Source organism: Anopheles ziemanni, chromosome 2 (genome assembly GCF_943734765.1).
Source record: "Anopheles ziemanni chromosome 2, idAnoZiCoDA_A2_x.2, whole genome shotgun sequence".
Lineage (NCBI taxonomy): Eukaryota > Metazoa > Arthropoda > Insecta > Diptera > Culicidae > Anopheles > Anopheles ziemanni.
Window position 1 is genome coordinate 12,698,507 of NC_080705.1, and position 27,429 is coordinate 12,725,935.

The following is a 27,429-nucleotide window of genomic DNA, read 5'->3' on the forward strand; positions in this document are numbered from 1 at the left end:
GGTTTCTCAAGGCAGCTCGATGTTCACGTATTGTAAATGTTTCTTTCATCTGACGGCTGAGTTTGTTGTATCGAGAGTTTCAGAGCGTCCATGGTTTAAAACTTTTCATACCAACACAGTTGTAACATATTTGCAGCAAGAAGAACCATTTCCCAAACAGAATTGTACAGAAGAATAGTTTTCAGGATTGCTACATTGAATTTTTTTTTTAATCTTTCCTCTTCAGGATTAACCATGGGATTGGCACAGAGTAAGCGCTCGGTCAACATAACGACAGATCCGGCCAAGGAAGGAGCCGTTACAGAAGGAGCCGGAAAGTTAGAAAAGATCGCCGAAGTTGATCAACTGAAAGCACAGGCTAACGGAGATGCTCAGCACAACGACGGTGACAACGTGAGTATTTAGTCGTGGATAAACTAATTATCTTATGGCAAACAAATGTATTGTTCATTTTATAGTTGGAAGAAACCAACAATGCCAAGACATGTTATTTCTGGTTTGCTATAATGATAATTTAATTGATATTTTTATTGTTTATCTGTATTGTGGGTTAGGACTTGACGAAAGTCAAGCACCCTATTATTACTGCGTCCTTATGTTATTATAAAAAGTAATTGCTAACGGAATCATTCCGTTGTGGGATAAATGCTATTTATTTGTTCTACAAAAATGTATGGTTTAGAGAACAACAGATCGCAACAGTGGGTTAAAGTTCCTCCTCAAATACCAACACAATAAGTATTAAAGAATAATTTTCCTATGATCATGTTCTCAGTCTGTTAAGTGACGTGAGAAAAACGAAACGTTATATTAATGTATTTTTTAAGTAATCCAACTAACGGCTTTGGAGTGGGTAACGAGGAACAAAGCTCAAGATTAGTGCCATATTTTGCGGGCATTTATCGTGGACCTCCCAGACGACAAGACACTGACCTACCTCACGCAAACGTGGTCCGTACCGGCCGGGGCCTTGGCATTCGTCGATACATGGGCGGTGTTGCGGAAAAGGTACCGAAAGAGAATCCACTTTTACTGTCATAATCTTCCATGAGATGTTGTTTCCTCGTCGCCCCCCGCGGCAGTTTCGATTTACGCGTGTGTGGGCGCACGTCCCAGCCGACGTCGTGTCGTCCCCCCCTGTGGGGGAGGTTGATTGTGAACATTAGTTTCGTGCGCGCACATTATATGCATAATTTATTAGAAGATCTAATAGAGGTGATAATTTTCACGTTGCAAATCTCTGCCACAACCAGCGCACGCAACGAACGAAGTACCTTGTTGTTTGCTGGAGCCTTTTTGTTTGTTGCCTTACCTGGCGTGTGCATCACATTTTGGTCTCGTGCACAAGCGTTTATGCACTTTAGCTGTTGCGTCTTTGCTCTGGCAGCTGCCGCAGCTTTTAAATAATCTGCCGTTTGACTTCAGACAGACGCGGCGTGTAACGGGCATGCACTCGCGACGCGTCTGTTTAGGGAAGGAGAACATAAAGAGCGCAGGATTTGTTATTAATTTCAGCAGCAGGAAACACGACTGCGAAGAGTCGGAGGAGTGTTTCTGATTTCTGTTGCTGGAAGCTGCAGCTAACCCAAACAAAGTCTGGTGGCGGTGCTGCTGCACAGTGGTGCATGTTGTCGGTGCATGATGGTGGTGCATTTGTTGTCTGCGTTTGTTAGGAGTGTACGCAAATCGAAAACGATGGGTTGAGTTAGAGACACTACAGCAGGTTTACGTTTCACTTGACTCCCTCTCTCTCTCCCCGTTCCTGTCTCTACCTTTTCCCCTTCTTTTATACAAAACACCTTAGAAGGGTAAATGCACGTTGTGACGACGTTATGCACGCGTTCCATAAATCTCGAGCTACACCCCCCCGAGAGAAGAATTATCCTGCCATTACGAGCCGGTAACCAGAAATAAGAAGGCAGAAGACGCGCGAGAAGGGCCAACAACATAATCGTAAATTAAGGAATTTATTTAAAGATTTCCGAACGAAATCGCCTCACCCGGAAGAACTGGTTCTGGTCGGTGGGAAACATTCACACCGGAAAAAGGGGAAATGTCTAAAAAGGGATGGGTCGTGTTTTAGTGAAATGACGCTTCACTTGACATCAACTGCATGTTGAATGAGAGAATCATGCGATGCCTGTGCTTGCTTGAAGCTTTAGCAATTTAATTTTATATGTGCCTTTTTCAATATTGATACCAACATCTCTTGTATTGTTTCAACAGATCAATTGAAAAATGGTGTAAAAATGTTGCTAGCTCTTCTCGATTCTTGCCCGATTCTTCCCAGTCTGAAGACAAACATATCCCACTCGCACAGCAGAGATCATTTTTTTCTCGTTTTCCTCTCTCTCCTATTTGTTCCATTCTACGTTCTTATGCTTTCGATCAACGCACACCGCATCCGCCCGAAATATTCTTCCCGTACGCAACCGTCGCTTCCCCGTTGCGTGACTTATAGACGTTAAATAATCTTTAGAATCCGTGAACGATACCCAAGCATTAGGATAGTTTACGCGGAAGGGAGTGCCCGTGCGGAGGGGAAAATTATAATGCTGGCGTGAAAAAGGTTCTCCGCACGGTGGTGTGGTGTTTTGCTTCTAGCTAATTAGAGAAAGTTCATTCGTTAGTTATGGTATCGCCTTTTGACGGGTTTTACTTTCCCTGTTGTGGTTGTTTTTTTAAAACCTGTTCTTTCCTTCTTTCTTGTGCTGGCACGCCTGCGTCTTATCCTGTATCCGTCGTTTCGGGTGATGCTACTGCCCCTGCCGGTGCGGATCGGTCAGGTTCAAGTTCAATATGAAACGTGATATTATCACGTTCGTTTTATGTAATAAATGCGTGACGCGCTGCGGAGGGAAATGAAAACCCACGAACCGATACGAAACCAAGCTGTTATTCAACCCGTTAGATTTGATGAACCGTTTGGAGGAGAAGCTAGTAATGCCGATAGAAAATACATTTTCGACTGATCATGATTTGTGGCAATCTTTACGATGAATCTGATACTGTCTCTCCTAGATAATGGAGGAGAACTGTCGCTGTAATAGCTTACATTAAGCTTTGAAATCGTGCTACACGAAGACTCTTTGTGAGAAAGTGGGAATCAAAATCGCCCATTAACATCGGGTATAAACTTGGGTTTCTAATGCAAGGGTGGTCCATTCGATGGCATTTTGTCCCATAGGAAACTTCACGCGCAAGGCGAAGTGCGCTACTGAAACTGATTACGTTCATGTTTAGCATACTCTAAAGCCCCCCACTGTCCCACAAAGCAGCCTCTTGTTGCTACCTGCCCGGAACCTTTTGCCGTTTGAAATTTTAATGAGATAAAATTGCGGCACAATGGGAACCCGTTTTTACTTGTATGTTTTTATTTTTTTGAATCTCGCAAGTCCGAAAAGAAAGAACGCGGTTTTCGGAAGTCATTAAAAGCGTAGCGTGCTCTCTTAAATCGACTTAAAAGCTTTCCGGTGGGCGATGAATGAAGCAAACTTACACCGAAAGGCATAGTAAGGAGAAACCGTAATTAAAATGTTCTAATTATAACAACTTCACTGGCGTAAAGGGTCTAATTTGGTTGGCCGAAGGAAAACTTCCCAATGTTTACCTTCTTTATTTTTCATTTATGAATGTTTTACGTGATGGTGCAAAACTGCCTTGAAGAGGAACGACGTGCTTTGGTTGAAGTTGTTTTAAATGTATGTTTATAGTTTTCAAACATCAACCCCAAAGATTACACATACAACATTCATTTCCAATAACGGATAATTAATAGTAATTGGTATAATTTCCTCATTTATATCTCACAATCGAAGTGGAACCTCCTGGATGTCTGCAAATTCCTTCTTCTACTATTCCGTTAGCTTAACGACACAATGGCCCCAAGTGTTTGCGAAGGCGACCTTAAGATGCTGTCCTCGCTGTTTGCGCGATTGCTATTTTTAATTTATTTGCAACGATTAATCAAAGGACCGGTAGGGGGGGAAAACGTTCGCTCGCCGTCGTTCGTGCGTCTCAAAACGAGGAAAACGAGGAGAATCCCATGGCCAGTTCAGTTCAATCAGAGTTTGCTCCCTTCGAAAAGAGGCCTATCCGTGTGTCGGAAGGTGGGTTGGCGGCGTGGTGGCGGTGATGGTCGGGAAGGAAACAATCTGAATCCCAACGCCAACGTCGTCGTCCACCCTTTTGCTCTTGGCGTTTGGGTAAAACAAAGCGGATTGATAGGGGCTAACGGTTTAGCAAAAGGGGTTCCGAACCTTTTGCTGTGGGCACGACGCAACACACAGGGTCTTGGTTGGGAGGTGGGAAACGGGAAAGCAATTTCTAAATTTAAATTGTGCGTTTCTTGCACCAGGAAATGCGTGCCCGATTACGATTTTGCTGAATGAAAATCGATTCACCCACTCGAAGAACCAATGATTGGAGACGCTTTGTCATGCAGAGAAGGAGGAAAAGGTTTAGAAACGCGCTAGCTCTAGTGCTAGCGCACATTCCATTGGTTTTCTAAATTTATTTCTCAACCAGCGCGAAAACTAGTATTGCCCCTAAAGGTGTTGGCCCCACGATCATCGTCACGCTTCACGATAAGTATTTGAAGCTTCAGAAGGGAGTTGTTCCTCCCGATCGCCTGTGCGATCGCCTGTGCGTTTCGTGGGCTTTTTCCTTTGGGCAAATTTCCGTAATTAGATAGGTGGCAAAATCGTGCTAAGTTTTATGCTTTTAGTCTGGACAAATGCATATCTCGCCGCTGCTGCAAACCTCATCCTCTCGAGAGGCGTCGGTGCGGAATTTATGATTCATGGAATGGAGCAGCGAGCGCGTGTCGTCCGGCCCATCGGAAGCGAAGCGTTCATAAAAGCTATCGTTAGGATGATTGTGCTGTGTGTCGAGATGCCGCCGTCAATGTCGGAACGTGTACATAGATACTCGTGAGAAAATGGTGAACAAAAAAAAACCTAAACGTAGAGAAAACGAAACCACTGAAGAGGATTCCTCTTGGCTCGCGTGAGTACGAGTCTTACTTTTCACTCATGTTCACACTTTTCGATGTCGATGCGCGTGTGAGCGCACTTACAAAAGGGGCAGTTTTGATTGATAGCTTTCTAATTCACTTACCCACCACCCGAATCCACCCCCGGGGGAGGCTTTTTTTTCCACCTCTCACAGCTAAGAGGAAGCTCCCGCTCATTCTGAAACGGCGAGATATGATTACTTTCGAGGTTTTAATGCATGGTTTAGCCCACGCGCCGCCGGCACAAGCTCTGGGACGATTGAAATCGTACAACTGGTAAACGCCGGACACACACAATCTCTTTCCTTCACGCATGCCTGCAATGTCCTCTTTGCTACGGATGGAGAAAAGTTAGTGATTGGAAAGAAAACATGCAAGAACATTAACTGTGTTTTTGCCGCCCCAACCCGCCGGTGATATTTCTTGCCGCCGTTGCGTTTTGGTATGCGAAAAAGTTTGGCCAAGGGGCGCCAATGCTATTATGCTCACTAAGAGAAGCAATAATTGTTAGTCCTTTTCAAAAATGCCCTGAGAAAATGGAATCCTAATGTGTGGGAGAGTCTGTTCAAAATAGATTGGTGTTCGTGGATATTTCAACGCCTTTAGCATCTTATTTATATGCGTTCTTTTTTCACGAACCTCCAACATATCAACCAAGTGTGGCCTCGCTACGAATGCTCGCCTATGTTACGTTGGTTCTCGTTAACGCGTGCTCCTAATTGCTTCTGTGTACCCCTCAAAAGTGCTTCTTTTGTAGGTGTTGCCAGTGTTTTTCCTCCCTTCTTTCGACTTTGTTGCAAAGAGAGTTAAATTGAGTTCAAAGTAATCATATTCGTTCACGCGTGTTTTACCCTTCTGGCTTCTTTTTCCGTAATGGAATTCTTCAAATGTTCCGTTCTATTTTCTGATGGCTTCAAAACTTCGGTTGCAATCATAATTTACGCTTTCGCGTCTCTCATAAGGAGTCGGTTAGCGGGTGGGGTGGGGCTGGTTGAAGGTGGATCAGCCTCCCAATTACACGAATTTCTCCCGCGCTAGAAAAGAAAAACGTTGAAAAAAGTAAAGTGTCTAATGTGGTTGCGTACAACACTGCTGCTGGCGCCAACCGGGGGTGCCGCTTTAGTACTTTATATCTGACCACTGGCGGGGCCCACCTTTCGCCGAGTTTCCCAGCGAATGTGTATGGGAAGGGGAAGAATCCATGCAGCCACACCATGGTAAATTTTTGATACACTAACGGCAATTCAAAACCAATTAATTGGATGTTTATGATTTCTTTCTTCGATTCAGTGATTTACTGCGCCGAGCGCGAGACGTCGGGCGGTGGTTCATTCGGTTCAGAAGCGTATTCAACCGTAAACAAGGTTAGGTTCCGATGCCACAACCACCAGCGTTTGGTGGGTGGCAATCAGGAGCATCATCCGGCGGACACGCGCAATGGAACGAGCACCGCGGGGAGAGTGGGAGTAAATAGATTAATTGGCAATCGACGGTGGGGGAACTGAATCAGCAAGTCCTGTGTGATTCGTTGTCAGATTTTTTGTTTTGTTTTATATGGCTTATCCCGTCCGCAAATGCGCAGTTCCATCGGGGAGAGCACGCAGGCACCGGCTGAATGGAAAATATTGAACGCAGTTCGGTTACGAGAAACATGAGGAGCGGAAGCAACCCCCTCCCCCGCCCCCACAATGGTTCGGGATGGTATCCCGGTCTGGCAGCTCTTTTCGAGCGGTCGGCCTCGTCGGCCTAGGTCGGCCGCGTTTTGCTCCCATTTTAAATTATCACGATCCATAACTGTATCGCAAACGTACCGGCGGCGGCGCTAACACACCTTGGCCTTTCTTTCCATTTGTTATACATCGCCTCTATTTATACTCGGCTGGCCAATACTACCTTCCCACCCCTGGGTGTACTTCTGCATGCTGAAAGAGCTTTTAAACAGGGGTTGCGCCATTCGATTGCCCAACATTCATTAGTTGTTTCATCGGAGGCTTTATAATCATGATACTTACGACCTTTGGAAAGAAAACATTGCGCGGTGATAATGTTGTTTTGGCGAAAGGTTATAAACTGCATCTGTGGCGCCTTTAATCAGCTGCATTCGCGGGATCATCCACGGACCCTTTGATAATCCTCCGCTCCTAGAAAACTTTCGCTCACTGGCTTCCACGTGATAATGTCGTGGCAAAAAGGCAACATGAAGGAAACACAGAAGCTTGGAAAAAGGGACGTGAGAAATCAAACGTAGAAAGTCAACGTAACGCTTGATTGAATGTTTGCGCAGAAACAATCTGCCCACGGAGGTAGTGAATGATTCATTATGATCCAAGGTTGCTATTTCTGTATTTTTCCAGTTCCATGAGCCCATTTTGTTTGTAAACAGGGCATAATTTATAATGTGTTGTCGATTGATTGCGTTTAGCGATAACACGTTTGGGAAGGAAACGACGTATCAGAGTTACTGGCATACAGCCCTTTGCCCCGAAGGGCTATTTATAGCAACTAGTTTTCAAAGCTGATTTGTCACTGAATTCCAGTTCAACCAGATCGATGCTTCTCATTGTTTAGATTAAATATAAACATAAGTACGTAAAGAAAAGTTGACGTTTGCATAGTTTTTTGACGCATGGAAGTGTTTCATCGGAAAGTCCCTTCGCTTCGTACATATTTTAAGACGGTTCCGTTCTCGTCGAGATTAGAAACAATCCACGGGAAACTTCTTCGTCTCCACCACGTCCCTCGATATAATTTAACGGACAAGGCTGATTGTTTACTTTAAACCATCCCACATTTTCTACCACCCTAGACTCGGACGTCTATCGGATGCATGGAGGTTATCAGTTGGGGTGGAATGCGCGCCGCTCAGTTTTTCAGCGGGGCGTAGCGCGCGCCCCGTTTCTGTCTTTTGATATGATGAACCACGCGCCAGGAATGTGCCTGGGATAGTCGCACTCGATCACAGGCACACCAACTGACGAGTGGATGTAAACAAAATCTTGTTTACATTACATCAATTGATAGTATTCACGCTTGAATGCTCAACGTTTCAACAGCGTGACAGTTTCGATTGCCAATAGAAAAAAAGGGAACTTCCACAGTGTTGGCGAGCCATTTAAATAGTAACGGAATAAGAAGTGTTATAAGTTAAAAGCGTTATGTGTACGACCGCTTGCATACATCACGGCGAAACTCGGATGAACCGGTATGTATGCAATCGGTTCAATTCTAGCTGTCGAACCGGTTATGCAGTGAAAGATCCTGGAAAAATTACCGCTTGTTGGCAAGCAACAAGCTCAACCAATGGAACGTGAGCAAAAGCACGCAGGAAATTTAATTAAAACAATGAGTAAATACTACTTTACTAAATAACATCACATTTGCAGGATTTGATATGAACGAATTTATCAAAAGGTGAAAAAGTTCAGAAACTATTTATGTTAACTACTTATAACTTGAGGATTGACTTTTTATATCATCGAAAATTTACCATTACACTTTAACTCATTCCTTACTAATAAATTGTTTTCGTTTTTTCTTCTCTCTCCACAACATATTGTGTACCACATGTTTGTTCTCCGCATCTCGTCCATGACACATACTAATTCATCTTCATCGTGGTTCAAACCTTTCCGTCCCCTCCCAAAACACTGGCCGTCATTTGGGAATGTTTCCGTTCTGTGTTGTATGATGCGTGTTGTACCGTATGTGGTCCTTCTACTCCTGACGGATGGATGTCGTCGACGGACGATAGGAAAAGAAAGTAGAAACGGATGCCGCCGAAAACGAAAAAGATTCTGCCACAGAGAAAGCCAACAAAGAGGGCGGCGACGGTGGTGGCGGTGGAGGCGCCAGCGACACCAGTGCGGCCGCCGTTTCTCCGACGTCGGAAAAGGAAGGCGAATCTGATGCGAACAACAAGACGCTCGAAAACGGCAGCAATGATGAGTCCCTGAACGACAGCAAAGCCGCGGCGACGACCGACGAGGCCAACAAGAAGGCCAAGAAGCCCAAGAAGAAGTGGTCCTTCCGTAGCCTGTCGTTCAGCAAAAAGGATAAACAGAAACCGGCCAAGAAGGAGAAGGACGAGGAGCGAGTCAACGGAGAGTGCGAGAAGGTCCCGGAAGAGGTGAGTACTGAGATTTGTCCTGATGGTGTGAATGTCTGGAGCGAACTTTAATCTCGGGTACTCATTTGTTATTGTTCTTGTGCGAGTATTTATTTGTTGATAAACGTAAAACAGCATGGATCTTCAAACGGTCGTTTCATATATGTTTCAGAATTATTTTGGGATGATTAACAACACACCGACATTTCATGGCCAGTTCCCAATGCCATTCGTTAGTGGTTATTTTCAAACTTACACTTTTCAAGATGATAAGCAGAGTTTTAACGGATAATCCATAGCTTCCCTCATCGTCCCAAGAAGTTAATGAATAAAAGGTGTTTTCCTCTCATCAGTGACACGATCATCTCGGCAGATGAATCGTACCTTCCTACACTGTACTTAATTTGGGTAATTTTTGTTTCAATTTTTCGCCCCGTTGACATGGCTGTCATCGGTAGCGCATGCCAAAATGGACGAACCTATGGCGGGATACTAGGGAGTACATTTATAATCGAGTACGATAGGTTGGCAGCCGGCCAGAAAAACCGATTTATCAACCGTCGGTTTCTCTAGCACACTGCATTTATTGTGTGTGTGTTTTTGTGGCGATGACGACAGGAAAAACGAACGACTGTTGGCAAGTTTTCCATTGTCAAAAACAAGTAAAGTTATTCTTCTTTGGGAAAACTTTCTTCCAAAATTAAATTATTTGCCCCTTATCAATAATAATAACTACAGCACCACCATCGCAATATTATTCTACCGTCAAGCTAGTAAAGGGTCCACAATTTTGTCCCCCACCTCCCCCCGTCAGCCGAGGCGGAAACAATAACGCGCCGACTAGTGGTGGTGGTGTGTTGGCAGCGTACAAAATGGCAACGGCGAAAACGCTGCGACAAAGTTCAGTGTCAAGAATGTTTTCTTTTGCCTCACACGGTGCTGTAAATATTGGCCCATTGGTTGCAGGCGCGTTTGCCCCTTCCACCCGCTAAAGCAGCACCATCAAGCGTGTCGTCCATGGCATTGGCTCTTCCCACGCACCACATTTCAATGTATTACGGTTTCACTTTTCTTCGCAATCATGTTCCCCTCCCAATCGCTCTAGCGGGCCGCACAGGATCTGGCGTTGGCTTGCTCATGAATGTTAGTGCTGCTGACGAAAACTGTTTTGAAGTGGCAAATTTTCGGAAAACATAAACACTCGCTGTTCCGTTCGTCCCATGCTTTGTAGGACGACCGACCGACCGTCTTGCCTTCGGTGCCACCTCTTAAAAAAGTTGATACCACAAGATGCTAATACGATGAGATGTAGATGGAATTTTAATTTCGATGATGGGTTCAAGAAGTATTAATAAGGGATAGAATCTTGTTAGGGTCTCCCGAATGGTCGGGGTATCGCTACGGAAATACATTAGCATCCCTTAGTACTGCCGTCGAGAAAATGAATGTCCCTGAAAATGGTTTCGCAACTGTTTGAAGCATATTTAACATTCCCTTTGAGGAAGCGATAATAGTTCCAAATGATTCTCAAATTAATTTTTAATGCAACATTTTATAGTTGATTTAGAATACAAAAAAAAAACGAATCGAATTTCAATTCGATTTTACACTTCTCTACACCACGTTGCCCTCCATAAATGATCCACGTATTTAGCAAGACGCTGTGTTCTCCATCAACGCCACTAAATTGGTGGCCGTCTTCCATCCTAATATTTCCTGTAAGTAGCCGGTGCTGTTGAGATTCTATTTTCGACAAAAATCATCTCACATTGCAAGCGGGCGGAACGGCGGGTGATTTGCTCTTGGCAAATCGCTGCACGATAGCGTGCGCCGCTCCGTTCGGTGTTGGATGGAAGTTTCGAAAAAACACATTACCGGTGGCCGGAAAATGACGGTCCTCCCCGACCGGGACACCGACCACCGGCCGAAAAACGTCGTTCGGTCGCGTGGACGATCGTTAAGATTTTTACTATCGATCGACATTCGGGATCCTCACTCCTATCTCTGGCCGGAGCGCGCTGGCCTTTCATAACGCCGCTGACGCAATTTTGCAAGGAAACAGACAGAGAACACTGCCGCTGGGGTTGTTGGCGCGGCGGTGTGTCCTTGAGGATGAAATTAATTTTTCGCTCCGCTATCGGATGCGCACGAGGGTGCAGATGTTTTGCGGCGCCCGGAACAGATGATGTTGGTTTTGGAGTGTATTTGCATTGCCTAAGTAAAAAATATACAATTTTATTCTGTGCCTTCAATAGAAACGAATCAATGCGGAAAATCTATCGTCGCCTTGTTTTAGTCGCCACGTGCGGACATTTTCCGCAAACCAGCGTGGGTGGAGAAATGTAATGCGCAAAACATTCGCAAATGCAGCCACTTGACTGTATTTCGTTGGAAAAAAAATGAGAGTGAAGAGTTTTAAATGCTACCGAAACAGTATAATCCCTTCCAACGCTCGTAGAAAAAGGAAAGGGTTTTAACGGTAAATAACTTCCGCCACACGTTCTACACACCTTCGTCTTGCCGTTCTTGTTTTTACGTTCTGTTCATTCGGTTTAGTTTTCCGTTAAACGGAATAGTAAAAGCCCCTACACTACACTGTGCGGTTCTCCGCGGGAACGGAAATAAATAGTACGTAGTTTTGCGTCGGTTTTTCTCGCCGGTCAAGGTCAGCGAATTGCGCAAAATCAGCTGTTGCGGAACCGGTGGTTGCGGCGCAGGTGCTTCCTACTTACGTCGCCTGTCATAAATCGCCCGCTCGCGTTAATCACACACTTTGTGGCAAGGCGATGATGGAATGTGGGATGAATTTTCTTTACATGCACAAGAACACAGGAATGTAGCATGATTTTTTTGAACGAGATGCTAAGCTTCGCTTTTGAACTACTAAATCTTTCCGTACCATTTTACGCTGACGTGTTTGCTTGCCAACCACGAGGCATATATTTTTTGGGCAAGGTCGCGTTCATATAACAATCCATGAGGTTTTATGGACGTTCAAGTTAGGAATATTGTTTACAAGCTGAAAATAAATTAAATACAACTAGCCAATGTGTGTAAATTGTATTACGATTTGCGATTTGGTTTGTCGATGTCCACACACAAAAACGTTCCCTGTTGGAAGCGAACGAAATGGTCCATGTTTCGGTTTTGGCACCTGCAGGTAATAAATAGTACTTTTTTCACTCCCATTTTTAATTTTACATTGCCTGAATATATTAGGATGTTTTTGCTTAAAGAAAATAAAAAATGACTCACCCCCGACAAACCAACGAGAGTTTGTGTTTGAGCGAGAATTGCAATCGACAAACTCTCCACCGAAAACAGAACCGTGAGCACACACCGATAGGGAAAAAGGGTTTATCTGCCATGGGTGTTTTCCCAATCCAAAAAAGGATAAATCTGTAGTCGTGTCCTTTCGTTCGCCGTTGCGAACGTCGAACGATGTGTTGGTAAATTAAAGTTGGTATCGTTTTACTAACAATGCAGCCGGGGGGGTGGGAAATCATTGCTGAATTCATTTCGACTTTAATCCTCTGAACCATTGTGCAAAATATTGCCCTGTAGGCAACGCAGAATTGAGGGTGCATTTTTATCCAACCCCTTTTTTAACTCAACAAGAACAAGAACGATTGATGCGTGTGGCAGTTTGTGTGCGTCTACACGGAGGCAAGTGCTTTATATTTTTGCAAATCAAATTTTGATCCATCAAATGAGTCCTGCGAGTTAAGGAGGAGAGAGGGGTAGGTTTTTGCAAAGCACTTAAAAAGTCGTAGAAAACCGGGGGATGGGATATAGAAGGCCCGAGTGGTGGCGTCACACTTTTAATTTTTCCTGCCCCGAAGGGCCAGTCTGATGTGTGTTGGTGACGAACAAGAAGTTTTGTACCGTTCGTACGATAATGGTGGTGAGTGCACAAGAGATTTTTGCAAAAAAGGGACACGCGATCTCGGTATAGCATTAATGTAGGGTGCCGTGTATTGAAAATGGATTTTCTTGGTATACCGAATCCTTGGCTTAGACTCGGATGACTCATGGCTCCGGCACGAGCAAGAGTCCAATGCTTAAAGGACACCACTCCAAGGGGTTACATGGGAATGGATGGATACTGGCTGAACAAACAATTTGGTCAGCAGCATATGGTTTCCAAAGGGGTTTGCTTGAGGTGTGTGCTTCCGCATAGTGCTATAATTGTTCCGTGCAGAGGCAGAAACAAGGACACGGAAATCAGACATTGGATGCTTGTGATACGATAGAGATTTCAATTTTTTTACGAAACACAAATGCTGACGAAAAACTGTTTTTTCAATCGCACTGCTTTAACAACAGCAGCATTGAAAATGTAATGACGTACCCTAAGCTTCAATGAAACCAGCGCGACGTAGTATTTTACCCAATGGCGTTGAAGCATTCAGAGGGTGCATGTGTGCTGAATGTAGTGTAGAGTTTTAATTTCTGTTTTCCCTCCAGATGACGCACATTTATCCAACCCAACTCCGCTTGATGGACTCGATCGATGCACAAGGAACACAGCGCATTTGTCCGAATTCTTTGCCATGTATTGCCGGTCAGAGATCGTTCAAAATAAAATAAACAATACCGTCGCCCACCCGGGGGATATGAGACAAGTGGGTGGAGAGAAGGGACGCATTGTGTCGTGTTTGCTTAAAAATTGTCTTTCCGCAAATCGCAGACGCAAGCAATTTTGCCATCGGTCTCCGGTCGAAATTGGTTAGCACACAGTTTCGAGGGCATCTATTTTGAAAGAAAGAGCATGAAACTCGGAAAGAATGTAAAACTATTCTCCGCTATTTTGTTCGTTGAAAACACTCATTTTTCATTCACAAGTTTTCATTTTTTTAAACTCAAGATATGAAGCGTTTATGACAATTAATTTGGTCTTAAATATTATCCACAATTAGTAAGTGTTTTATGATACTATTTGTTTTTATTGACTCTCAACATGCTCGGACACTAAACGCAACACATTTCCAGTAGCAGCGGAACTCTCTCTCTCTCTCGGCGTCATCTTGTTCCGTTTCGCCTGGTGGATGCGTCAGCTAGTAAAATAAAGGCACCACGATTAAGTTTACCGAAATTGGAGACAAACGCCACTCTACCGGATACGCCATTCTTCCTACTTGCCGGTACCGTTTTGTTTTGTTAGTAGTTTTCTGTCTTACAATCTTTCCCTTCCATTCAAACGAGTGCTGCTGCGAGAGTTGTTCGGTCCAAAAATAGGCACATTTTCGTGCTGCGTTCCAGCGTGCGGCGACGGCTTATGTTATACTATTTTATTTTTCTGTAACAAGTTGCACCCAAAACCAGCTACGAATTATATGGACACCCAGTCATTGGGTGCCAGTAGGTGTTTTATGCCGATATTAGTCTCCCCCAGGGCGGCAAACACGCAAAAGTATTGTAGTGACCACCTTCTGTCATCTCTCATTTTTAGCATCGATCGACAAGGGTTAATGAGAAAGCTATCCTGTCGGGTCGAGAGGATGGTGCGAGATGTCGGGCTTATCGCAACCAAATTGAACGTCATTCCACAACCTCTTACTAATATCGTGTGGGCGAAGAATGAATTAGAAGCATATCTTGTCACATTCGGATGGGAAAAAGGGGGGTTGATAGTGTGTATGGGATTCCTTTCAAGAAAAGGAACAAAGAAGAAGGTCGCCGTAACGACCGAAGGGGAACCGCAGCCTCTCGGGGCTTATCTAGTCATACTTTGCTACAACGGAATGAACACGGGTTTTCGGATCCGCCACATCTCCGAGGTAATTTTCATATACGAGCAGGTGAACGGAAACATGTGTTCGTACCACGCAGATACCATGCAAATTAATGCCGCTTGTGTACCGTTTCAGGTAAGCGTAACATGACCCCGACCCCGGCATGTATCGTCAAGCTTTTAGAGTCGAAAGCGAAGCAGGGATTCGTGTTACCGATGATGAGATGCGAGCGCGTCCGTTCGTTTCACCATGGCCACAGGCAGCGCAGAGTATAGGATTCTGAATTGTCGTAACTTCCGAGTAAAAGCCTTACGATGTGCGAGCAAACCTCCTCTGCGCCAATGTGCAAGGAATGTGTGGCTGCATGCGTGGTTCATCAGCCTCCAGACCATGGCCTGGCCTAGCTATACGGCAGCACCCAACCCAATCAAGTGTGGCAAATTCCTTCCCATCGACACATGTCCGCTTGGACGCTAGCCAGTGGCTCTTCGCTTTAAGCCTCTCTATCGCTCTCTTGAGATTGCTATGGTTTACCTTTCCATTATCATCCCCAAGGATTTCCTGTGGTCACAGGGGCATCAGGGCGCGGAGGTGGTTACCTGCCTGGGGGAGAGGAAACATAAAAGGAGGGGAATGCATCCAATGCACTTTAGGCGTCTGTGTGCTGTGCTTTTGCCGTTTATTGCCCGTGTGTGTATACATCCTACAAATGGGTAGCCGGTGGTTGCAACAACGCCATATTTACGCCCGATTGGTTTTCATCCGGAACCACCCCTACCCCTTCTGTGCCAAGTAAACCCCGAAACAAGCGAAAGCTGGGTCACTTTTCGTGTGCAAAATACATTTTGTACACCTCGGCCCGACCCGACGACCGCTTCTCTTCACATCGGAAGCCATAAACCATTCTCTTTCGATATCGCCATTTTCCACCGGTGGAATTGTGATGCATCTGCGGAATGTTGTGCACCGTGGATAGATATTTCCTCTCTACGCCTCCTCACACGATTGCGGGCGACGACTTTTCGCCATTCAATCCGGGGGTGGATTGATCGTTGCGTTTGCATCTGGATTATATTGTGGGATTAGTGGAGTTTCTTTCTCTTGCGCCTTTCGCCTCCGTTTGAAGACCCCGAGCTGCCCTTATTGCGAAGGCGACGATGATGGCGGTAGTGCGTACACGACGTGGTATGGAGAGTGGTTGGAAAAAAGCTTTTCTTCGGGGGCGCACAGGAAGTGTCTGCTCGACGAAAGCAGTCCAGACGAGTCTCTGAAAAATCATGGTCAATAATATGGAGTCCCAGTCCTACACACCGAGATGCATTGGCCCACGCGCGTCCATCGGTGTACCGTTGCTGAAGCCGGGTATGCATGATGCCTTGCCAAGGGGACTTTCAAAAAGGGGCAGCATCTTGCCTTCTTTCGTGAAAAGGGGCAGCATAATGAAGTGAACGATACTTAATTGAAAATGAAGAGCATGTAAATATGTTTGCGGTAGCGTACCCAAGAGCCCGGTGTACCACCAGCGTTTGTGTTTGGGTGCTGATTTATTGTTGATTTTTGCATCCACTTTATCTCCCTAGTGTATGTGTGTATGCTTTTCTTATTTGCCCGAGTTCTCGTTGAACCCGTTGTCGCGATTTCCTCTATCCGGTTTTATTTCTGCGAGGGCGGAACCATTTTTCTTCCTTATTTGAAGTTTACACCGACCCAGGTCAGGGCTGACTCAACCGTATCCCACCGGCTTTAGTCACCGCGGCATTTCACCGTTCCCGGTGTCGGCAGGGTCTCTCGCGTGGGAAGCAATGATTTTCTCGCATGCAGTTTTTAATCACCCTTTGCGAACCGCAGCTTGGTGGGGAGTTGGGTGAAATGATAAAATTGATTCTTAATTGGCACCAACGGATCGTTTTAATATACTCATTTATCAAGTAGCACCGGTCTGCGCCGAAGAAAAACGAAAACGGTTCTTTCATCTGCCCATTAGGACTGAACATAAATGTGTCCCATTGAAAACAAGTTGTTCTGTGTCCGTTTCTCCTTGCACACTCCCTCCCTGGTTATCGAGCGAAGAAGCTTCAATTTACAGCAGCAGCCCCCCACGATCGCGGGGTTCTGTCGAGGCCAACTTTTGCCACTTCAACGGCGAAATGATTCTCATTCATTTTACTACATCCCTACCACCACTACTGCGCAAGCAGTAGAATGAACTCGAGCAAGTTATCCTCTGCGTTTTCCTTGGCTTAAGTCGTCGTCGTACTGCTTCTTGCAACCTCGGCACTACGGCGTCTTCGTTCTGGATGCTGCAAAATCTGTTGACGTCCACCCAAAAGGGCGGGCGGAGAGATTGGTTGGTGTACGTGTTGATCTTAGTGGAATGAAAAGAACTTGGGGGGCTAGGGAGAGGTCTCTCTAAGCATTTCCTGCATTTCTTTTTCGCTGTTTTGTTTGCGTATTCCAACAGTGGTTGCTCGTTTTTCCTTGCTTGTGGTATGCTTGACTTTACCAGTCGTCGGCCGCCTCTCCGACCCATTGATCCTGTTTTCCACTGACGATGTTTCTTTTCGATGTGTTTGTCTTGAGCTCTGACGAGCTCTGGTTCTTTCTGGGATCCGTCGCTCTCTCGGGATATACAGCACTAATGCGTATATGGTGCGCAACAGCGCAACGACCACCATGTGCCCCCGCGTTTGACGGTTGGCGACGACAAAATAGTGCCCTGGCAGACGCAGAAGGAGGAACAGAAAAATACACCCCCCCAGAGTGTGGGGACGGGGACCGTATCGGTTGTGGTGGTGGTAGTGTGGAGTGGTAAGGTTGCGCACTGTGCTGGCATTTGGTATTTTGCTTTTGCTACGTCGGTGGCGACTGTGACCGCGCTTCCGTTGCCGGATGATGGTGCAAGGAGAGACAAGGATAGATTGCGACGGTCCGTGGTGTCTTCTTGGATGCCTCGGAGGAGAGCTATGTGTGGGGATCATCGAGAGCGCCCGCGAGCGCACACGGGACATATAAATTAAATTGTATTCCGTTGCGTTGGATCAGTTTTAGCCAAAGCTTCTACCGGGAACGACACCCAGCGTAACTAAGCGTCGTCTGTCTGTTGCTTTCTGTGCGAACCGAGTGGAATCGTGGAAACCGATCTTGGAAAACGGAAAGTGTGTATTCCTGTCGAAAGTGTCGAGGCCTTTGCGTTATTGCGTGGAAGAAAAGAAGATAGCTCCTTCTAGAACTAGAACGCTTCCGTGTGTGCTATCGCGTTGTGACATCCTGCTGGCCAAAGGATATTCTACAAGGACACCTCACCCTTTACTTCTGTGACTTATCTCATCGGAAAGTTTAAAGTGTGACAACTGTGCTCAGTTTTCTTTGTCGCTGCAAAGAAAACTGCTGAAGATCGGTCAAGATTTTACCCGCAATTGTATTTGTTTCGATCGTTGGCTTGCTGATCGTCTATATCATTATGGGTGGAGTTAAGGTGAATGCGATATGTCGATGTTTAGTATGTTGCCTATGTGTTTAAGAACATTATTTATACACCAATGATAATGTTACACAGAAAAATGAGTGGGTGTATGGAATGTTTAGTTTGTTTGAGCCGTTGATCATCTTTGCAAATTGCTACGTTTGGTTTAGTACAATTTAGTACAGTGTTTGTATTTTGTATTTATGCTCTTTCCATTGCCTCAACTGTTACCAATTGAAGTAATAAACCTTGTTTTGCTTTGTATTTCTGTTTTAAAATCATTAAAAAGTTTCCGGGAAGGCTGTTGGTGTTTTTACAACGATGTAATACGGAACAAAATTGTGTATTGGTGTGAATGTTGTAGTAGAATGCAGTTTTATTGAGACTATCCAATGATTTTTTTCTTCACTCTTTGAATAGTTCATTTGATTGTCAGCAATAACTACACTTCTCTTTATGCTGATATTAGGAAACTCGTGTCATAGCAAACGTGTAACAAAAATCTATAAAATCAATATTATTATACTTAGGCAAGCGTTTTTTATTTGTTATAGTTCCTCTAAGTGTACTTTATGCCAATCAATAAGAATGTTCTTTCTAAAAAAACGCGTTTAATAGTCTACAAAACGCGTTTTAATTTTAAAATATTTAAATCCTTACGTTTGTCTTGTCTTTCTACTTGTTTAACCAGCCTACTGAGGATGCCACCGCAGCTGCTGCCGTAGCCCAGGAAGCTGCGTCCACCACCGCCGCAGCGGGAACAAGTGACTCGAAAACGGAATCTGCCCCTGCTGCCGCCGCCGCCGCTGAAGTGACTACCACGACCCCGACTGTCGCCGCCGATGTAACCACCACCACCACCGCCGCTCCGGTTGACTCCACCAAAGTGGAGGAGCCTGTGATCGAAGCTGTGGCCGTAGCTGCCCAGGAGGCTGCCGCCCCCGTCGTCGCCCCAGTAGCCGTGGAAGAGAAGGAACCGGAAGTGGCCAAGGTCGCCGTAGTAGAGAACGGACAGCCGAAGGAAGAAGAATCGAAACAGGTTGCCGAACCGGAGGCTGCTCCAGTTGTCGCTGCTGCCGCCGCCGAAACTGTTGCTCCGAAGGCCACTGAGGAAGAGCCGGAACCCGTCGTTGCCCCCGCCCCGGTCGAAGAGAAAGTGGTGGTTGAGCCGCAGGCCGTTGTCGAGGTAAACACTCCTTCCACTACTACTACTCCTACTACTAGTACTACTACCACTAGTGCCGCTGTAGAGGTAGAGAAACAACCAGAAGAGGCAACAGTAGAGGCTGCCGCTACTTCTACTGCCTCAGCTCCTTCTCCTCCTCCTTCCAATTCCGAAATTACAAGCGAATCCGAAGCGTCCGGGAAGGTCGTAGAGGAGTCGACGGTCGTCGCTGGTGACGGTGGCGAAAGTACGCCCCCACCCCCACTACCCTCCATTCCCCCACCCTCTCAGGTGATGGTGTTCGTTGAGGCGTCCATGTCGCAGGTCGCTAGTGAAGATCCGCTGGTTTCGGTTTCGCTCAATCCAACTGACGTTGCGCCGCCGGTTGGTTCCGAAGAGGCCCCTAAAACGGAAGAGCATGTCGAAGTGAACGTCGTCGAGGGTACAGGGGCGGCGGCGGCCGCTACCGCTGTTGCCCCTTCGGCGGACGATAAGGATGAGGTTGTTGCGCAGGTTGAACTCGTCGGGGAAGTCGGTCCACTTAAGTCGTCGGATGAGTCCTCCGTTGCGCCGGTTGAAACTCCCGCCGTGCCAGCGACGGTAGCTGAGTTGTTAGCGCAGGAAACTGCACCAGTTGTTGACGAAGTGAAGCAGGAACCGGAGCCAGTAGTTGAGGAACAGACAGTCGTCGCCGAATCAGTCGCCCCGGTACAGGCCCCGGTACCTGTCGCCGCTCTGGATGAAACAATCAAAGAGACGGCCAAGGAGGCGGTCGGCCAAATTCTTGAGCAAGCGGTCGAAACGATTGAAAGCGGTAAAGCTCAGCTTCCGGTAGAAGCCACCGTTGCTCCGGCAGAAGAGGCAGTAAGCGCCGTCAAGGCAGAGGAACCACTGGTCGGATCGGAGGAAGTGACCGATGAAATCAGTAACAATATCGATGATCTGCCCCCGCCACCTCCGCCACCGGCGGTCGATGATGAGGAGACGGTTCCGGATTCGCTGCCCTCGCCGCTGCCCACCATCGCTGCCGCTGTGCCGGCCGAGTTGCTGGAGGCGACTCTCGGTGCCGAGGCAGATGCCAAGCTGGACCAGAGCGTCCTGTCGGTGGACATTTCCTCACCGCTGCCACAGAACAGCCTCGAGTCACTTCCATCGCCACCGACACTGTCCCAGAGTGATGTTAGTCTGCCACCACCACCAGAATCTCCTGCCGAACCCGCCACCGTATCCGAGCAGCAAACAACCATTACCGCCAGCCCGCCAGCACCAGAAACCGAATCCGACGCTGTCCTACCGCCGCCTCCGCCAGCACCATCATCAACTAACGCAAACACGTCCACCACCAGCCCTTCCATCCCACCAACATCTCCCCTTCCAGAGGCAGAAGTAGAAGTAGCAAAGCATGAAACAGTAGATACAAAAGAGCAGCAGCTCGAAACAGTTGATTCTCACGTTGTCCCGGTAACGGAAGCGGCGGTGGTGGTGGCGGCGGCTGTGCAGGAGGAAGAAGTAGTGGCGCCAGTGGAGAAGAAGAAGGGCGAGCACGAGGAGCACACAAATGTGCCCGTGTCCAACAGCAGCGACAGCAGTCCCGCCCAGCAACAGCAACCGGAAGCGACAGCAGCAAGTACAGAATCGGACGAACAGCAGAAGACACCAGTGCCGGCAGTGCCCGTTGTGGCCGCACCGGCGGAAGTAGAGGAAACTGTCGCGCAAAAGGTGAATAGCTTTTCACACTCACTCTTCTTCTCTCTGTTAGCGAAACCACACCACTACTACTACAACTACAACAACAGCCCATCTTACCATCCTACTCCCATGCCTAGGAACGAGAAGCAAACGTGAACCATATGTGTTGCCTATTTGTTGTTTTTTGTTTAGTTTTGTTTATCATTGTATTGTTTGTTTGTTCGTTTGTTTGTTTTTGTTTGATTGTCTGTTTGTCTGTTCTTTTCTCTTCCTTTGTCTATTGCAATTACTTAAAACATTCACTTACACACATTTCGACATATTGCCCACCTTCCAATACAATACCAACCAGCTTATAAACCGCCACTACAACATACCACTCGATGGTCCAACGGAAAAGGAGAAACGAATCGCTACCACCATTCAAGTGCAGTTGATATTTAATTTTGTTTCTGTTCTGATTTTCGTTGGGGCCATCTTTTCGATATCACTTTGTTTTTCCTGTTTTCTGCTGCTGTCACTCTAGTTCTACTGTCTGCTTTCAGTTTTGATTCTGTTTTTGATTTTGCTTCTGTTTCGCTAAGGAAACGCGCGTGATCGAGTGTTTTTATTGTGTTGCTTTACATTTGCATTATGAGTTTTTGTTTGATTTTATAATCTTAGTTCAACAACATATAGTGCGGCCTGATTTGTTTGTCATTTTATTAGGCGTTTTTTTATCTTTACACGAGTTTTACAGCTGATTCATATTTATTATTGTTTTATTTATTTATTTATGTACAAAACGTGTGGGTGATGGTTTTATGTGTATTGGAGGTTTTTTTTAATTTAAACTATTTATTTTTATTCATTATGCAATCCTAAAACGACACAAGACTCGTTTGTCAATTTTTTATTCGTTATTACCTTTGTTATTTATTAATGAAAAGGATTATGCGTTAACATGCGAAAACAATGTTCGGACAACTGTCTTAACCTCTAAAGTGCTGTGCAACATTGAATTCGTAGCGGAATTGAATGGTTGCTAAGGTTGGATTTGTACAGATCTCGAATAATTTCTATCTGATAGGATAATTCTTTTTGTTGTGGTGCAATTCATATTACTTTAATTTTTTTTATATTGCGTTGGTTTTACTGCTAGAAAAAGTGTTTTGTACGATTTATGATCTCGTTCTTCGTTAAAATTTGATTTTATTCTTTTTCTTCGTAATAATTGCGATATCCAGTGACACTTGTTCCATAATTTTTAAGCTTATTTTTTTTTTAATTTATTTTCTCTATTCTCTCGGCTCAACGTCGCTTCCACTGGCTAGTTTTTGTTTTGAAAAAAAATAATAGTGTTCTTCTTTATTCCACCTCTTGACTGGCATTTCTCATATTGTGTACTTAGCCTATTTAGCCAACCATCATAGAAACACATTCGTTCTGTAGTCGCTCATTTAGGCGATTATATTAAATTAGTCGATTCGGTAGTGCATCTGCATCAGTTTCGCCTGCATCGATCTCGCTATGTTTCCATACAAATCGCTCGTGTTCAAAATGATACATCAACATCCTGGACAATTCCAAACCTTTTTGGAGATCGGTTGACACATCGTTCGATTTTGTATTGTCCGTCTTTCATCCAAGTACGCGTCAACCCGTAGCATATGCTACTCATGCATTATCGCTCATGGCTAACTGAGATTCGCCGTCATTGACCGTCATCTAGCGATGTGAGTTTTCCGCGCATGCTTGATCGTTACCGTTAATGTGTGCTCCTCCTCTACCAAGATGAAGATCAACAACTCACCTTCTGCTTGTGTGTACTATAAAACATATCTGCGGCTTTGTATTAAAAAGTGTTTAAAATTTCCGTTTGTCGATACGTGATGCAAATACTCTTGCCTAAATGTGCATAAATTACATCGCGAAGGATTGGGAAAGTGTGAATGGGTTATGCACGAAATCGTTCGAACCGGCACATGACCGGTTTTCTTAGAGGCGGCGCCCCATTGACCAACGGCATGCCGGTAAACAGATGTACTAATATTTTTAAACAATTTGGTCTTTTTGGTATGTTTGTGTGCTTTATTTTGTGAATTAAAAAAGTTAATCTGTCGACTTTCCTTTTCGACAGTGTGATTTCGGGGGGATGTGGATTGTCGGCTTAATTCAAAAGCTTTACTTGTATATATTTGTTTATACTTACACTTGTTTTCTGTTTTCTCTATTTCTTCCCTTCTATCTCTTTTCTTTCTCTCTCTTTCACTCTGTCCACGTTCTATCTATTGCTCTACCTCTCGTCAAACTGTCCATTTCGTCTACGCTCCTGTTTTCACATTGCACATGACGGCGTGCCGCGTCGTCCTATTTCATCCTTTCGTCGCGCGCGGCATATTCCCGATCACCACCCCGGCGGACGCGCTCCCCATCGATGTCGTCCGAATACATCACCACCTGCAGCAAAACGGAACCGTCGAGAACGGCAAGAGCAACGGCACGACCGAAAATGGCACCACCGAGAACGGAACTGTCGAGAACGGCCAGAATGGTGTGCACGAAACATCCGCCACCGAGAGTCTGAACGGTGAAGGCGAACACAAAAAAGAGGTAAGCCGTAATATTCCAGCATTTCGCGAGGTGAAACCTTTTTTAAACCTTTTTTTTTCTCGTTTGCATTTTCAGGACAAAATTCCAGAGAAGGCAGCCCAGCTCCAGCAACCACCACCACCGGCAGCACCAGAAGTAACGGCTGAGTAAAGCACGAGCAAGAATCGCTGGAGAAACAATAACAGCACCTATTCGTTATTAATTAATTATAATGCATAAACGTAATAATAATTATAAAAAAGAAGAACGAATGCAGTTGATACTACGAGATGGAAAGTGAAACAAAAGTGGGGGGGGGGAGGGAATTGATAATGCTTCTCAAGCACGAGAAGAAACGAAGAAGCATGTCACGAGCATAGCGAAGGAGATTGAATGTAAGGAACTTTTCGAAAAGCGAAGGGGAAACCACAACGAAACGATCGAAGGGAAGGAAAACATGCAGAAAGAAGCAAGAATTATCGTTCGAGATGAAATCATTGAAGCATACACTTTACAAACCCAATACATACACGTACATCTACACAAATTTAGCACTGAGTTTTTTTCTGTATCATTTGCATCGCTGATAAGTTTTCTTTTAAATCTTTCAAAGTCATTTTTTTAATTTTTGATAATCTCCCCATAAAGTTGGGCAACTTTCATTCGTCAGTGTGGTCTCAGAGGCACGCCGATGAGTTGTTACTGCATGTGGAAACAAAACTCTGAAATAGAAATCTCCCATCTCCTCGTATCTATCGATAGAGAATTTAGGCTTACAAAGAGGTTGTCTAGCAGGAAGAAAAGGTCTAGGGATTTGAATCGACACAACACCTCATCCTTCATTATATTGTAGAAATTTGTAATTTGGAAAAGAAAAACACACACGCACACGCACATACAAGAAACAAGAAGCCAGTACAAGCGTATCGACTCCACGAAATAGCTCACGATCAAGATGTCCTTTTGGAAAAGCGATTATGAATCGATTGAACAGTGCGCTGTGTGCTACCGAGCTAAAAAATCTTATCAAAGTGTGTCCGCACACCGATACCGTTTGAACGAAGGTTCTGGCCATGTGGGGATACCGTTGCAAGAAGATGAGGATCAATTCGTTTGCTGTTGGAGCAATGTACTTGTGTGAGTGTGTGTGTGTGTTTAGTGGTAGTCTCTTGATATGGGATCGACAAAGGGAGATGAAGGAGGGAATACGTTGAAGCGAGGAGCATACAATAGCGCGCGATCCTGTCCTTTGTACTACTTTATTTTTTCTTTTAATGATGATTATGCGAAGAAGAGAATAAATAAACCTTTTCAATCAAAACCCACGCCGGAAGGCTCTCCTCAATTGGCGACGTTAGCGAAAGTATGAAAATCGAGGACGACTTGCACTGGTCACATAGTGGATTTGTTGATATGTTCTATATTTATCTAGGGACACAAATCCTTGCGTGAGAAGCAGAGGCCCTGTATTGATTTCTTTTGGTAGGTTTTATTCTTTTATTTTGATATGTTTTGCATTATTTATCATTCTTGTGGTTAGTTTGCTTTTTTGTGGCTGGAGGATGTGACTCTGATAAACAAAAGCGTTGGAGCAAAACTGCATTGACAAACATCTTGAGCACTCCATGCCTTTGTTTCATTAACTTTCACTTAAACCTGCTGGATGATTATTATTATTTAATACCCTTATTGCAGGTTTGAGAAGATAGTAAAATGCCGCAGAACAGTTCATGTCTTGTTTTCGATACACATTGTAAATTTTTCCCCGTTCTTATCATCAACACCACACCCACAATTCCAACAGGGATTGCTCTCAAAAGGCTGAACAGCATTCTCATGGCACTGTTGAATACCGAGTTCTGTGTCGTCACCTTCGACCCGCAGAAGGGGCGATGTGCATGGCGACGATTCACGTAGAATATATAATATTTAACGATAGCAGTAGCCCAGTTCAGACGCTATCGATTTGATGTTTGGACGATACGAAGTTTTTAAAACGAATACCATAAAACGAGTAAGACAAAGCACGGGAAACTATTACACGAGAATTGAAGGTAAAACTATTTGTATTTTTAATTTTATATATTTAGAAAATAATACAAACAATTAGTCTTACAATGGAGAGCGGGGAGAATGAAACAAGCAGAACTAATAATAATGTCGTAGAATCATAATTCGAAGCAAATACACAGCCGTTTTCATAAGGAGATACGGAAGATAGATGAGTTGCCACAGGGGAAGGGAAATAAAATGTGTTTGAAAAAATTACCGAATGGAATCGGTTAGGTAGAGGAACGTTGAAAAGTACCCAAACGTTACTAATTAAAAACAAACTACAAATGAAGCTGAACTACAATTCACGTGATTCGAAATACTGCAACGAACGGACGGTGCATGGGCAACTGGGCCATCTTTACACCTCACCGAGAAGCCTATCAGTGCTTGGGATTTTAGTTTTTCTACAGTTATATATTTTGAGGAGCTACCAACATATTGTGCCCTTTGAGCAACCGGATGGCTACGGTATCCGCGGTATCCAAAAGCAAAACAAACACAAACAATTCTGCACTGAAACAAACTACCTTGAGTGAAAGCATTCGCATCGTTTGCGCAGCGTCAACGTGTACACCGACTAATCGAAATGAAAGACTGCCTCACTGAAGAAGTACTGATAAACCACGAAATACCTTCCATCGTAAGGCGCCAACCACCATGTTCCACTTCATGATTTTATCATCATCACATCACTACACGGCACTCGCCGATAATAGGTAGCCTTTGACACGTAATAATGGGCCAGTTTTTATGGGAAAACCAAAGTTGAAGCATATACACCTTTTATTTTTGGTTCGTATTCCCGGAGCACGATAATGTGAATCCGGAATGTGTTCAACGTGTTTGGAGCATTAGACATTTTAACTATTGCAAAACGATGTTGGGGGAGTTTTTTTGATACGAACGCCAAGGGTAGGAAGTCCCGACTCAGTTTTGGTTTTATCATCAACAGGTAGTTCAACACTTTAACTCACGTGGCTGGAAAGAGGTAACGTAGAAACTGTCTGAGGATCAAATATTTTGTATCCTTCAAAAAATTATTACAATTAATAACGTTAAAAAAAAACGTAACGTTTGAAAACAAAAACCCATAAGGACCGTATCGTTCGAGAAGGGAAAAAGTAAGGTTGGGCGATAGGTCAGAGGAGCACCGCAACAATCTGTCCGTTCAAAGGCCAATAATTTTGTTTGTCTTTACTAAGCAAAAAAACGACGAGGACAACAACTGTGGGGTGCGTTTTTAATATGAATATAAACTTAAAATATACACAAATACGTACGGTCAATTTAAAGTCCAGTCTAGACGAGTCCAAAAACATGTTCAAGGTAGAGAAGACAGACAGCAACATAAAGTAACCACTTTGCATAATTTATCCATCGTATCCGGGATGCTATGTCATCACACCACAGGAAACCACAAATAAGGTGCACCAAGAACCGACAGGGTCAGTGTGTGCTGATAGATCGAATCAAGAGGTTGGTTGGTCGGTAGATTTTCCTTCCTAAATGCTACCGAACATAGCGAAAATTTCATCCAGTTTGAAACCCTATGAAACCCACTTTGTAGCTTAGAAGAATCAATGATCTTATATTACAGCGAATGGACAAAGTTAGACACCGTTTACCCTGGAA

The 27,429-nt window shown here is 44.8% G+C and overlaps 1 protein-coding gene across 1 annotated transcript; it reads left to right on the forward strand.

The window, feature by feature from the left end:
* The first annotated feature begins 229 nt into the window (after window positions 1-229).
* On the forward strand, window positions 230-24,129 carry LOC131289365 (A-kinase anchor protein 200-like). Its single transcript, XM_058318641.1, has 6 exons — window positions 230-393; window positions 8,766-9,140; window positions 19,009-19,314; window positions 19,372-21,201; window positions 23,617-23,763; window positions 23,839-24,129. Exons 1-6 carry the CDS (start codon window positions 235-237, stop codon window positions 23,911-23,913), a joined length of 2,892 nt encoding a protein of 963 aa, XP_058174624.1. The 5' UTR covers window positions 230-234; the 3' UTR covers window positions 23,914-24,129.
* The last annotated feature ends 3,300 nt before the right edge of the window (window positions 24,130-27,429 follow it).